This window comes from Rhincodon typus, chromosome 10 (genome assembly GCF_021869965.1).
Source record: "Rhincodon typus isolate 14 chromosome 10, sRhiTyp1.1, whole genome shotgun sequence".
NCBI lineage: Eukaryota > Metazoa > Chordata > Chondrichthyes > Orectolobiformes > Rhincodontidae > Rhincodon > Rhincodon typus.
Genome location: NC_063341.1, coordinates 62,357,019 through 62,372,097, shown reverse-complemented (window position 1 = coordinate 62,372,097; position 15,079 = coordinate 62,357,019). Strand labels below are relative to the sequence as shown.

The 15,079-nt window shown below is 41.0% G+C and overlaps 1 protein-coding gene across 4 annotated transcripts in view; it reads left to right on the top strand.

Annotated features, from left to right (window-relative positions):
• Window positions 1-15,079, top strand: part of ptbp2b (polypyrimidine tract binding protein 2b) — an 85,826-nt gene that overhangs the window by 46,612 nt on the left and 24,135 nt on the right. For 3 of the 4 annotated variants that reach the window (XM_048601926.1, XM_048601929.1, XM_048601927.1), the window contains 4 exons: window positions 344-487; window positions 6,314-6,478; window positions 6,565-6,675; window positions 10,223-10,418. In XM_048601926.1, coding sequence (XP_048457883.1) covers window positions 344-487; window positions 6,314-6,478; window positions 6,565-6,675; window positions 10,223-10,418 — 616 coding nt within the window. The remainder of the gene's footprint in view (window positions 1-343; window positions 488-6,313; window positions 6,479-6,564; window positions 6,676-10,222; window positions 10,419-15,079) is intronic. The other variant, XM_048601930.1, reaches the window with a different exon arrangement.

Below are 15,079 nucleotides of genomic sequence, written 5' to 3'. Positions count from 1 at the left end.
CTATAGCACAAGAACACAACTATCGAGGTATAGGAGAACTACCTGTAGTTTTATGGAACATTGAGTTAATCACGTGAAGAAATTTAAAGCTAGCATTAAAGAAATTCCCATTTATTGCAGACAACAAGGTGCAGAGCTGGATGCCTCGGATTCTCCAGCATCTGCAGTTCCTATTATCTCTCCCATTTATTGCTTTGGCAGTTTATAATGAAAAACAATAATACTTGGCTATGCATCAGGTGTTACTTAATGAATTTGTTTGATCACATTGTCTAAATGTTTTAAATGCTGCTTTTAAAAAAGTTGTGCTTGCTATTTTCATGATTCCTTTACACTTTTCCAGGCTTTCTTGGAAATGGCTTCTGAAGAGGCAGCCATTACTATGGTGAATTACTACACTGCAGTAACACCTCACCTTCGGAATCAGCCTATCTACATCCAGTACTCAAACCATAAAGAATTGAAGACAGATGATGCTTTAAATCAGGTTATTGTTTGGTTCATTTTGGGAGTGTTGCCTCGTATTTCTTCATTTTAGAATTATGAATCGAGGCTTGGGTTGGCTGTGATTGTTTTACCTCATACTTCTATTCCCAAATTTGAATGTAAATTGCTTTGTTTTGAGCATTGCATTTGCATAGAGTGATGCACAAGAAATTAATGTTTTTTCCTATTTGTAGTGAGCCATTCTTCAAAATTTCAATCCAGATTAGTGTATAAATCACAGATCACTTCACATTCTTCTAAGCTCCAGACAGCGTAGGCCGAATTAATGCTGCCTCATCATACGATAACCCTCTCGCCCTAAAACCAATCTAGGGAAACTTTGTTGAGTTGCCGCTATGGTAAGTTTCGACAAGGAGACCAAAACCTCGGTACAAAAGTCCAGGTCTCACTAAAGTCCCAAATGACAGTAAGAGTTCCTATTCTTCTTTTTTTTTTACTCCAGTCGTCTTGTAATAAAGGCCACCATGCCATTTGTCTTGCTTAGTATTGCTGTACTGATGTATGCTAACTTCTCTCTCGTAAAAGCGCAGTCAGCTCTTTGAGCCCTATTGTTTTGGGTTTGCCAATGGTCACTCAGTAAAAATGTTTCCTCAAAGCTGTGTGGCTGCACAGCTGCTCACAAGGTCAGCGTTGGAAATGGGTGTGCTAATGCACTGACTGGAATTTTTAGCTGCTGGTTTTGTTCAAAAAGCACATAATTGGTAGACAGTCAATGTGGCATTTTATAAATTCCTAATTTTGGAAATAAAACCAGTCTGACTCCAAGTTGATACACATTTTGAATTCTAAACAAGGCCTCACACCTAAAATGCATTGTCTGACCTGGGACGTCAGCTTTGGTAAACTGACGGAACTGATAAAACCTTTAATTATCTCAGGGTAGTGAATTGAAAGAAATTCTGGAATTTGCATATTAATCTTTTCTAACTGATTAAAGATTTAACAGCCATCTTAAGTTTGTTCAGCACATTCGCATCAGTTCTATGACTGTTTGATCTTTTGCTTATAAATTGTCTGACGCCACCTCTTACTGACACCTGAAGGAGGAGTGGGACTCCGAAAGCCTGTGTCTTCAAATAAACCTGTTGGACTATAAACCTGGCATCATGTGATTTTTGGCCAAATCTACCCCAGTCCAACACTGGCACCTCCGCATCGAGTTAGTGCAGCAGCAGGAAAACTTAGAGGGAATGTAGCTCTGAATACAGAAATAGACTCCTGCTGAAAAATAGAGACATGCTTTCAAAGCTTTTCATCTTGCCATTCATCAGGACAAGCAGTAGAGGGAACAGCAATTTGTATTCCATGGGAAAAATGATTAGTTGGCGAGTGGACTTTGATGCTTTGGCTTTGGCAAATATAAGCAGGAACGTTAGTTCCCCCTTGTTTTTGAATAAATTCAGAAAGGCAAGTTTACTTTGGTCAATAGGGAATAACAAAGTGACAGTTGGCCCCATGCTTTAATTGAAAAAGGAGCAGTGTTTGTACATGTCTGTCTTTCTTTCTTAGAAATTACACAAACATAGAAAATGGTAGCAGGAGTTGTCCATTTGGCCCTTCAAGCCTGCTTCTCTATTCAACAAGATCATGGTTGATCATCCAATTAAATACCGTGTTCCAGCTTTCTCCCCATACCCTTGATCCCTTTAGTCCCAAGAACTGTATCTAACCTCTTTGAGAACACTCAATATCTTGGCCTCAACTGTTCTGTCACAGACAGCTTCACAGACTCACCACTCTTTTTGGGTTATGAAATCTCGCCTCATCTCAGTTCAAAGTGGCCTACTCCATATCTTTAAACTGTGATCCCTTGTTCTGGACTCCCCCAGTCATTGGGGATTTTCATCCTGAGTTTACCTTGTTTAGTTAGAATTTAATAGGTTTCTGTGAGATCCCTCTCATTCTTCTGAACTCCAGTGAATATAGACCAAACAGATTCAGCATTTCTTTGTACTGCCATTCCAGGAATCAGTCTAGTAAACCTTTTGTTAAACTTCCTCCATAGCCCAAGCATCCTTACATAAATAAGGAGAACAAAATTGCGTATGAAACTGCAGACGTGGAATCTTGACCTTGTACAATTGAAGCAAGACACCTTTACTGTTGTACTCGAATCCTTTCACTATGAAGGCCAACATGCCTGCGTTATCCCCAATTTCTGCACCTGCATGCTTTATTTCAGTGACGAGAGTACAAGGACACCCTGGTCTCGTTAAACCTTCCCTTTTCCTAGTCAGTCGCCATTCAAATAATCTGCCTGCTGGTTTTTGCTACTGAAATAGATAATCTGAGGTTTTTCCCCATTAAAATTTATAGCATACATTTACCCATTCACTTGTCCAAATCTCACAGACTCCTCTCTGCGTCGTCCTCACAGTTCAGCTGTTCCCTTTGAAATTTTGTACTCCTTTCTGTCCTGATGTGTAGAAGACAATGCTTCAACAGCATGTGCAGAATCACCCCAGCCCCAAATGACGTGGGCTGTGGTGAGAAATTTGGGAGAATTGCATGATAACTTGAGACTTGTCTTGATGTCAGGAACAACAAGTTGCATTTTCCTCTTAAGTTTTTGATGTCAAGATGGGCCTCTTGCTAGTGGTAGCACTTGAACCTTGGGTGTATCCTAGGACTGCATGCCTGTTCTCGGTGTTTAATCACTTTGCGCTTTCCTGGATTCTCATGGCATCCTTGCCTTGCCTTTGAGCTTTTTGCCTCTTCAACCAAAGCTTACAGGCTCACACTATTGCTGCATTGCCTTGTTGTTTAGCGCTGGCTGGTCAACAGTTCTCAATCAAGGGAATCATCATCTTGTTATGTAACACTATGCTGTATCAATCTCATGTTTGCGCTTCATGTGCTGTAAACAAACTGCTCCATCTCCAGTATAACAGAGCTGTCTTCTGTCAAGTCAGAGGCAGCCTCTTGTGTCAGTTCAGAAGCATGGTCACAGTCAGATATCCACTTGGTATGATGGTCAGTGAGTCTGAGAGTCCAGATGATGGTGGGAAGCAGTCAGCCTTTGGATCCATTGCAGCCAGTCCGGGAAGTTACAGGAACACTATCAGAGTTGTATAGATATCTCTCGGTTCGCTGATCACTCATTGATGCTGTCTCCTACTAGAATTGTCAAAGGGGTGGACCAGGTTCAGTCTGAGTGGGATATGATGGTTTCAAGGGCATATGAGGGGGCTAGTGTGTGGAAGTAAGGCTGGAGAACTTAATCGTGGTGATTGGAGGAAAATCCTGAGATGCAGAGAAGATGATAGTAATTGGAAGGTGAGCTACTCTATTATAAGGTGGAGTAAACAATAGAGCATGGAAAGGAAAAGGGCTTCCCCTCAGCACCCTGGCTTCCATGGTGCACAGCCAGACCTAGTGTGTTCACTTGATATACCATGGAGAGGAGGTAAAGTGCAGACGCCAGAAAACAAGGTAGGTGGAGACTTGGGGAAGGTAATGGAGAGGTCTACCAGGAGGGGGTGTTTATGCTAGAGTGTCACAAACATGGAGAGGCAGATCATGAGAAACTCGTTATCAGATGAGCACGCAAGGTTGCCTTCCATCCTACATGCAGTGAAAATTAAAGTTGTCGCATTCACTCCCATTGTGCGGGGTTTCTTTCTGTGTGGGAGAGGTTCTAGTGACGTGGGGCTCCACAAAGGGCAGTGGCATTTCATAGACATAGACCTACCCCCACTGGAGCTGAAACATTTGTGTGAGTAAGGTGTACTTTGAGACCCTTGGGCATTAGCCTACTGTGTACAGTCAAAATCGTTGTCCTGGACACTCCTGACCATACAATGCAAGGTAACAAATTAATCCCACTGATGCAGTAGCAGTGTTTGTCCTCCTGGGAAGATGAGCATTGCGGCCACCACAGCAATCACCTATTGCCTGCACATGCTGCAGGAGCTGCTCACATCTACCTTTTGGACCAGGAAATATTGTGTAGTATAAGGATGGGTGGGCTCTGTGACTTCATTATTCCATTTGTAGCTTGACAATTATTAATACTTGGTGAAAAGAGAACATATATTTACAAATATCATTTATAGTGATGAGGGGGTGAGGCAGCCTTGCTCGTGCTTCCATTGGGGCATCGTTGCCGTCTTCCCAAGATGGAAGATGATATGTCTTGCGTGGCGGACCTCTTGATTTTGGAGACTGTGGGCACTCCACTGGTCCCTGCAGAAGTCAAATTAGAATTTTGTGACCAGTGGATAGAAATTCACAAGTGAGGGGTGATGGCAATGCTGTTTTCTTGGTTGCTGGGGGAATGGGGATTTTTGCACCCCATGAGTAGTCCTGGTGTTTATTGGCCAGGACCAAAATCCTCTCCTTGTACAGGTTGAGGTGACAAAATGGCTGTTATGGGCTACACTCCCATGAAATGCGAGAGCGGGGAGGAACTGAGTAGATGAAAGTGTCTGTCACAGCTGCCTGTGCTGGTGCAGCTGGGCGAATGTTGATGAGGCAGCTCTATGAAGTGAGTAGCAGCACAGAGGCCTGCTGGGTTAGTGCTATAGGGGAATTGGGTGGACATGAGAAAAGTTGCATATGATCATGAGTGATAGCTTTGGTAGGAGGTCTATACAGTAAAAGAGTACATGACTGAGGTAGCAGAGAGCAAATGGTAATTCGGTTCCCTGCACTGCTGGGTGTTATTTTAGACTGTGGAGACTGCAGTGACCCAGTTGGTGTCCTCTGACCAGGCTAGCTGAGTCTGGTGGCCCTCTGGGAAGAGGATGGCCCTCCTCCATACCATCCTGTCCACCAGGTCATTATCAGCAAAGTGGGGTTCAGCTTCCCCTTATCAACCAGGCTTGGGACAAATATCTGCAAATGTTCAGGGCAGTTCCAGACTACCCCAGTTGATCCGGTGTGTAATGGTGTTTTCAATATGACACATGCCAGGATGCTGGCATACCCATAGTTGCTCTGGAAATTGGGAGAATTGGGCTAACATCAGTTAATAGGGGCATGGTTTATAGTTAATGATGCATGTTTTGAGACAACTGCATGAAAACTCACCTAGGCCTGAATGAGAGAAACCCTCCATGACACACGAGTGACACTTCTCCAAAGTATGGTAAGATTCAGTCCTCTCCCTTGCTGCGTCCTTTCCCCTGCCTCTTAGTTCCCCCCCCCCCCCCCCCATCCCTTCCTCTCTCCCCACCCTTCTCCGGCGATATTCAGGAGTTTCATGCTTTTTATGAAGTCTTTTTTGATTTATATTTCTGCCACTTCCCCACATTATATTCCATCTAACAATTTATTGCCTATTCACTTAACCTCTTTATATTTCTAACATGTTTGTGTCTTCCTCACAGCTTGCATCCCCATCTAGCTTTGCATCAACTGCAAGCTTAGATACATTTTTCTTGACCACTGATCTAAAAAGATTGGAGTAAAGTTTTAAAAAATGCTTGGCCCCAGCACTGATCTTTGCATCACTCCACTGCTATCAGTCTGTCAACTTGAAAATACCTTTTCTATCCGAAATCATGAACTCTTTTGTGAAACTCCTTGTTAATAATTTGTTGTGCTTAAAATTGAATTTTCTAGTAAATTAAATTAATGTAAATAACTCCCAAATTAGAATTTGTTGAATAGGAATATATAGCAAATTTGAATTCTAATTAAAAGTATTTTAAAAACTGACAGGCAAACAGATGGCTTTTAGTTTTGTTTCTCTTCCCTAATTTTGGCAGAAGAAGAGCAATTGACAGTTTAAGGATTCTATATCAGAAATAATATTTTAAAACTGGTATAATGGAGAAACCTATTTGTCTGTTACTGCTTTCAGCGTGCCCAAGCTGTTCTTCAGGCGGTAACTGCTGTGCAGACAGCAAGCACCCCGCTTACTGGAACTACTGTCAGTGAGAGTGCAGTGACACCAGCTCAGAGCCCGGTACTCAGAGTAATTATTGACAACATGTACTATCCAGTAACTCTGGATGTACTTTATCAGGTACCGTAATGCTTCAAATTGTTTTGTCTAGGTTTCAGTTCCGTTTTTGACGGGCAATAATTGCATTCTTGTTTATTTTGTGATAGATTTTTTCCAAGTTTGGGCCAGTATTGAAAATCATTACTTTCACAAAGAATAATCAGTTTCAAGCTCTGCTGCAATATTCTGATCCTATGAATGCACACCAAGCAAAACTGGTAAGTGGGGCACAGCTGAAAGTCTTCATCATACAGAAACAGTATTTCTGCTTATCCTTGTGAAAATAGGCAATTGTATTTCACTGAAGTGAGATAATACTGGCTATGGGCTTATTGTGATGGCTTTAATGCATTGTCTGGCTGATAGCATTGGCACAGCTAGATTCAGTATGTTTACATATCTGGCTTATTTTTGAAGATAACCATCATGATGTTGTTTAACATCTGTGAAACAAAAGAACCTTTTTAAAGTTCTTAATATTTTTGTTCATTGTTATTTGGCCATAACCTAAATTAATTTTGAGTTGAACCTGCAATGTGAAATCACTACCAATGAAGTGAAAATTTAATACTGAGAGTATTTCAATGTTTTAATTTCTTCAGCAGACTTAATGCTGATTTACCAAATCTTGCCTGTGTAACACTGCATTATTTCAAATTGTTCAAAGCTCAATTTTTTTTTCTGACCTATGAAGTATTGTTGAAATGTGTAACAGGTCAGACAGTATCTGTGATAAGAGAAACCAAGTTAATGTTTCAGGTCAGCGGCCTTTTTTTAAGAACTGTAAATAGTTTGAATTTGTTTAAAACCTATTATTTTTGGAAGGCAGGGCAAGAAGTAGGGAAGTTCTCTAATCGGGTGGACAACACAAGACAGTCAATGTCAAATATGATGGTGGAACAAGACAAAAGGAGTTAATAATAGGAAACAAATAAAGAAACAGAGGCTTATAGAGCACTTACCTCTAAACTGTATACATGTGTGGCTTTAAAACAAACCCATCAGATGCTCTGCACTTCATATGCACAGATTCTGATGGTTAAATGTGGTTTACTATCACTTGTCTACAAGCAAAGAACCTCACGACACGGTATTAACAGATGAGCTGATATTAGTAGATGGCCTTAACAGTCAGCCTGACTTGTTAGTTTTGGGTTTCAGGAAGTATCACACAGCATTTGTCTCTCTGTGGGCTACATGCTAATCTTTCCTCTTGTTGCCCATCACCTGACTGTCAAATCTTCATACACTGGAACTTCTGTCATACAGCAAACTTTGTGTTAACTGGCAATTATATACCTCAAATACCACAATATCAGAGTGTTTATACTGTAAATAAAGTATAACCAGTGACGTGTTTCTATTAGTTTGTTTTTACATTTGTTTCGGGAGATGTTGATGTTTTTACGTAGTTTTCTTTGAGGATGTTAATGTCTTGATGTTTTAGTAGGTCAAGGTTCACAGCGGTTGTATGTATCTCTTGATTATCCGCAATATTTGATCACCTGACATCCTGTTGGTCTCATTGGTGCTGATTTAATGAAAAGTTTGCTGTAGTAGGAGTATTTGACAAAGATCAAATAAAAGGTTTCAAGAGGGTGTTCGTGGTGAGCTGCCTTGAAGAGCTCCTGGGCTCTTTTTAGCGCGCAGTTAAAAGTTAAAACCACGTTGCTGAGAGTCCAGTATAATGTGTAGGCCAGACTTAGTTACGGTGAGAGATTTTGTTTTCCATAAGGCATGGGTGAACCCGTTGGGCTTAAACTACAATCTGGCAGTTTTGTGGTCAGCTACTGATTCCTGTGTATTTTTTTTTTCACTCCAGATCTACCAATTAAGTTTTTGAATTTAAATTCTCAGCAGTCAGTCAGATTTGACCTCATCTTGCCAAATCATTAATTTTGGCCTCTGAAATACCCTTTCACTCTTATCCACTACACTGTTCACCTTGTTAACAAGTGGCAACTACTTCAGTGTTTTTAAGTGGTACTACAAAGTAAAGGCTAAAGTTCTCATAACTTCAGTGATTATTCACTTACGGGATGTGAGCTAAGCCTTTTCGTCCATTTCTAATTGCCCAAAGAGCAGTTAAGTCAACCATGTTGCTGTGGGTTTGGAGTCGTATGTAGGCCAGACCAAACCGAGATGGCAGTTTTCCTTCCTCAAAAGATATCACTGAACCAGATGTGTGTTTTGACAATCAACAGAGGTTACATGGTTACCATTAGACTTGCTTATTTTAATTCCAGATTTTTAAATAGAATTTAAATTTCACCATTTGCCATGGTTAGATTCAAACCCATGTACAGAGTTTTAGCCTATTGTACTGGATTATTAGCCTGGTGACAGGACCACCTCACCAGAATCTCTCCATTTGAATTTTCACTTGAGAGTGATTACGTTATTTGGTTAGTATCCTAAATTGTCAACTCTCTATTGAATTTAAAGCCAAAGCACAAAGGAAAGTTTTAGTCTCCTGGACACCAGTTAAGTTGGTACAACATCATGGATGAAAGTTAATAAGTCTCTTTTCAGTAACTGACATATTCTACATCGGAAAAACCATCACTATAATCACCTATAGAATGGCTAGGATGCATCCGATTTGATTCATTTGCACATGCACAAAGCTAGAACTTTTTTTAGTAAGGCAGTTATGTTCAGTTATTTACTGCATTTCTCCTGTTAGTCTCTCATTTTAAATTTAACTGTTGACAATGTTCATTATAATAAAGCCTGCTACGTGTTTTTCAACTATTTCACCTGAATTTATGCAGCCCTAAGCTAAAGATACACATTTTCTTTGAGGAATTACTTGCCTCAGCAGTTTGAAGTCTGAGATCCCATTTAATGGAGTATTGTTGATTTAGCAAGTTTTCAGTCAACAGCACTGTTTCAGCCTTGCCGCCACCACCACTATCACTCTTGCAATTTTCCAGTCCTATATGACTCTTGCAGCACCTTCTACCCCCTCTCCACTTGTTGCAGATACACACGCTCTCTCACGAGAGAGGCCCATTCCAACGAAGGACCCATATCCCAATAACGTCAAACCACACACCCAGGACAGAAACAGTTTGAGAGTGGAGCAGCAGTGCCTTGCCACTTCCTCTCATTCTACTTATCGCAGTGATTTTTCTTCAGACATCCATGTGAATGAATTTCCATGGCCAGTTGGGGACTTGACTGTTACTATCATGCACCTATCATAAGCCTATGTCCATGTTCAGTTTCTGTTTAGTTTGTTTTAACATGCTGTTATCAGGCCCTGCTTACCTCTCCCACCCAATCAATGACTTGCTTGTTCTTTCTCATTCTCCAGTCTAATATTCGTAATTTTAGTAGTACGGTATTTAATAAAGCTTAGGAAGAGAAGGGGAAAATGTGCAGTTGATTTGCATATTAATGAGGTGGTTGCCCCTTACCAGCATATTGATCACACTGACAGGCCGAGTTAAAATGTTCCACACTGGCAATTATCTGTGGTGTGTCAAAGCAAAACACCATTTTCTTGTATCAGACATAGTAGGAACTGCAGATGCTGGGGAATCTGAGACAACAAGGTGCAGAGCTGGATGAACACAGCAGGCCAAGCAGCATCATAGGAGCAGGAAGGCTGACGTTTCGGGCCTAGACCCTTCTTCATTTCTGATTTATAATTATAATTAAGGTTGCAAAGGTTTTTGCAGCCATCTGACCTTTTGTGATAAAACACTTGCATACTTCTGATTTTTCATCTTCTGAAATAACCTTTTTTGATCTTTACAGGCTCTGGATGGTCAGAATATTTATAATGCTTGCTGCACCCTCAGGATTGATTTTTCAAAATTGGTGAACTTGAATGTAAAATACAACAATGATAAAAGTCGTGACTATACCCGTCCAGATCTTCCTTCAGGAGATGGCCAGTCATCTATGGATCCTGCCATTGCTGCAGCATTTGCTAAGGAGAGCTCCCTTCTTGGTAGGGTACAATATAATGATGCAGTTATCTTCGTTTAGATTTCGTTAAGTATAACTTATTTGTATTTTAATGCATCTTGGACAAGTAACAACTTTTGAATACTGTTTAAAGCAATACCTCCATAATTTTAACTTGTATTTTTTCCAAATTAGCCTCCAATTCACTCACTAATATTTGTACGAATGAAACATTTGTCCAGAATGACTGCTTAGTTGACAGCAAACACACGAAAAGTTACACACGGTGCGATTATAATTGGCTTGATTATCTAGAAATGCCTTCAGAACTAAGTTCAAGTTGTATTTCTTATAAGGATATTAGACTTCTGTAAGATATTATAGTATATCCCATTTACCTTGCTGGTGGTGTTATGTTATGTGATACTGCTGCTTTTTGTTGGAAATGTCGCAGGCTAATGAACATCTGAGAGAGAAATTATTTTCATTCACCTCCTAATTGGGTGACCCCTTGTTTTTAAATTGTACCCTAGTGTTAATCTTGACTTGCAAGCATCCATTCTGTCAAGTCCCCGAAGGGTCTTGTATATTTCAGTAAGATCACCTCTCATTCTTCCAGGGCAATATACATTAATGACTTGAATGAGGAATTGTCAAAGTACTCTAGCCAAGTCTGGATGACTGAAGAATAGGTGGCAAGTGTTAATTGTGATGCTGTGTGCAGAGGGATTTAGATTAAGCAAGTGGGCAAAAAACTTGACTGATGGAATATAATGTTGGAAAATGTGAGATTACACGATTTAGCAGGACGAATAGAGGGGCTGAATCCTACTCAAATGGAGAAAGACTGCAGAAAGCTGTAGCACAGGGATTTTGGAGTACTTGTGCATGAATCACAATGCTTGCTCCAATTTCAGGTTATGAGGTAGGTAACTAAAATGTTGTCTTTATTTCACAGGAAATGGAATGTAAAAATAGTGAGGTCTTTAAGAAGTTATATAGCTGGAATACTGAACAGTTCTGATCCATTTTTTTTCAATTGATTCATGGAAAGTGGGTGTTGGGGGCTGGTTAGCATTTTATTGCCTGTCCCTAGCTGCCCTTGAGAAGGTGGTGGCGAGCTGCTTTCTTGAACCACTGCTGTCTGGTTACATTCGGTTAGCCCACAACACCCTTAAGGGAGGGAATTCAAGGATTTTTGAGCCAGTGACCGTGAAGGAATGGTGATATATTTCCAAATCAGGATGGTGCATGGCTTGGTGGGGAACTTGTAAGTGGTGGTGTTCCCATGTATCTGCTGCTCTTTCCCTTCTAGGTGGAAGTGGCTGTGGGTTTGGAGGGTGCTCTCTGAGGGTCTTTGAATTTCTGCAGTGCATCTTGTAGATAGTACACACTGCAACTACTGAGTTTCAGCGGTGGAGCTTGTGGTTGTGGTCTGCAATCAAGTGGGCTTCCTTGTCCTGAATGATGTCAAGCTGCTTAAGTGTGTTGGAGGTGCACCCATCTAAGCAAGTGGGGAGTATTCCAGCACACTCCTGTCTTGCTTCCTGTAGATGGAGGACAAGCTCTGGAGAGACAGGAAGTGAGTTACTTGCTGTGGTATCCCTAGCCTCTGACGTGCTCTTGTAGCCACTGTGTTTATATGGCAGGTCCAGTTGAATTTCTGGTCAATGTTATCGCCACAATGTTAACACCATTGAATGTCATGAGTGGTGATTAGATTGTGTCTCATTGGTGATGGTCATTGCCTGGCATTTGTGTAACATGAATGTTACTTGCCATTTGTCAGCTAAAGTCTAGAAATTTATTCAGATCTTGTTGCATTTGAATAAGGACTGCTTCAGTAACTAAGAATTTGGTACTGAACATAGTGCAACTTCTGACCTTATGATGGAGGGCAGGCCATTGATAAAGGTGCTGAAGATGGTTGGGTCTAGGTCACTACCTGAAGGAGCACCTATGGAGATAACTGACCTTCAGTAACCCCAACCATCTTCCTTGTGGTAGGCATGATTCAACCAGCAGAGAGTTTGCCCCCGATATGCATTTATTCCAGTTTTGCTAGGGTTCTCGATGCTACACTCAGTTGCATGTGTCCTTGATGTAAAGGCTGTCATTCTTACTTAACCTCTGGAATTCTGTGCTTTTGTCCATGTTGGAACCGAGACTGTCATGAGGTCAGGAGCTGAGTGGCCCTGGTGGAACCCAGAGAGGTGTCAGCAGGTTATTGCTGAGCAGGTGCTACTTGATAGCATTGTTGATGACAACACCTTCCGTCACTTTATTGATTGAAAGTAGACCGACAGCAGTAATTAGCCAGGTTGGATTTGTCTTGCTGTTTGTGTACAGGACATAACTGGGCACTTTTCCATATTTTCAGCTAGATGCTAGTACTATAACTGTTTTGAAGAGCTTGGCTAAGGGAGCGGCAAGTTATTGCTGGATTGTTGTCAGGGCCTGTACCCTTTGCAGTATCCAGTGCCTCCAGCTATTTTTTTGATATCTGGAAGTGAATTGAATTGGCTGAAGACTGGTATCTTTAATGTTGGAAACCACTGGAGGAGATCGAGATACATCATCCACTCAGCATTTCTGGCTGAATATTTCGGACTTGTCTTTCTCACTGTTATGAGGATGCTGATACTTGCGAAAGTAGCCTCCTCTACCACCATTCGTGACTGGATGTGGCAGGAGTGCAGAGCTTAGATCTAGTCCATTGGTTATGGATTCATTTAGCACTGTATATCACTCGCTACTTGTGTTATGTGGCATGCTACTTGTGCTATTTGGTATCACTCTAAGGAAAGATGTACTGGTATTGGATGTAATCCAGACAAGGTTCACAAGGACCCCTTAGGATAGGTTGAATAAGTTGGGCCTGTATTTGTTGGAATTTAGAAGAATGAGAATGGCCTTATTTAATCATAAGAGTCTTGGAGGGGCATGACATGATTGGCATGGAAAGCTTGCTTCTCCTTGTGGGAGAATCCAGCACCTGAGGGCATAATTTCAATAACTGCTTGCCCACTATGGATCGGTAAGAATTGGTGTTTCATTTCCCATGATTAAATTTACAAAAACCTATTATAATCGTAGTATCAAGATCCAGATATCCCTTCTGTACTGTAGTGTTCTGTAATATCCAATTTATATATTATGCTGCTTTTCTACTCTCTCTCTCTGTCAAAGTGAACATGTTCACATTTTCTTACATTTATATTCATTCTGGCACTTTCTTTGCCTGTACCCATAACGAGTCTATCTCCTGTTGCAGACTTGTTGTGTCCTTTTCATGTATTAATCTCCTGTCTCCTTTTTTATATGGTTGCATCATCAAAATTAACATCAAGCCCTTTCATTCACATTATTGATATCATTGTTAAATAGAGGCCCCACTGTTGATCCCTGTACAACACAGCATCTTGTCAGTGCAAAAATAACCCATTCATAGGTAACCAATTCTGTAACTGTTCTATTGTCCCTCCTCCAACTCTCTCCACCCCCTTAAATTAAAGGCACATGATGTTTTTTTGGTGTGTGTAACATTTGATGTGACACCTTGTCAAGTCCCTCTGGAAATCCAATTACACCACACCTATAAGATCCCTCTTTCATTTGCTTTACTTCCTCAAAGACTTCTAATATAAGACAGGGCAAGAGACTGAAGTGGTGGGGAGGACCACTTTTAGGACCAGTGACCATAATTATATTAGTTTTAAAAATAATTATGGAAAAAGATAGACCTGGTCCACAAGTTAAAGTTCTAAATTGGGGCAAGACTGATTTTGGTGGTAATAGACATGAACTTTGAAAAGTTGATTGGGGCAGGCTGTTCACAAGTCAACGGACATTTACCAAGTGGGAGCCTTTCAAAAGCAAGATAGAGAGTTCAGGGACAGCATTTTCCCCGTTGGTGTGAAGAGAGTGGCAGGAGTAGGTAGCACTGGATGACCAGGGATATTGAGGTTCTCGTCAAGAAAAAGAAGACATCTCCGGTATAGACAGCTGGGATCACGTGAATCTCTTGGAGTACTGGGGGTGTAGGAGTACATTTAAGAGGGGAATCGGGTGTCAAAAAGGGGACGTGAAGAATCCAACAGATTCTACAAACACTTCAAGGGCAAAAGAGTAATGAGGAAGAAATTGTGGAACCCCTACTAGAGAGATTTGTATCATTGACAGCTATAGGTGAGGTACCAGAAGACTGGAAGATGGCTAATCTGCTGTTGTAGAAGAAAGGCTGCAAGGAAAAGCCAGGGAACGAAAGATTGGTGAGCCCAATATCAGTGGTGGGTAAGTTGTTGGAATGGATTCTGAGAGATAGGATCTACATGTGTTTGGAAAGTCAAGGGCTGATTAAGGATGGTCAGCATGGCTTTGTGTGCGGGAAATTGAGTTTTTTTTTGAGGGTGTAACCAAGAAGATAGTTAAAGACAGTGGTAGACATTGTCTACGTGGACCTCAGGAAGGCCTCTGACAAGGTTCTGCATGGTAGTATTATGGAGCAGAGATTGACCTTCCTCTGATAACTAAAAACCGAAACATCCAGAGAGGAGTGCCTTGTTCTGCAATCTGTTAAGAGAAAAAGTGTGAAAAGTGGTATAACCTGCCTTTTCCGCAACTTCTAGTGATTAAATAAAATAAACCCCGACACTCCCTCTACAATCAACAAGTAACAATTTATTTATCTAACTCTAATGGGGA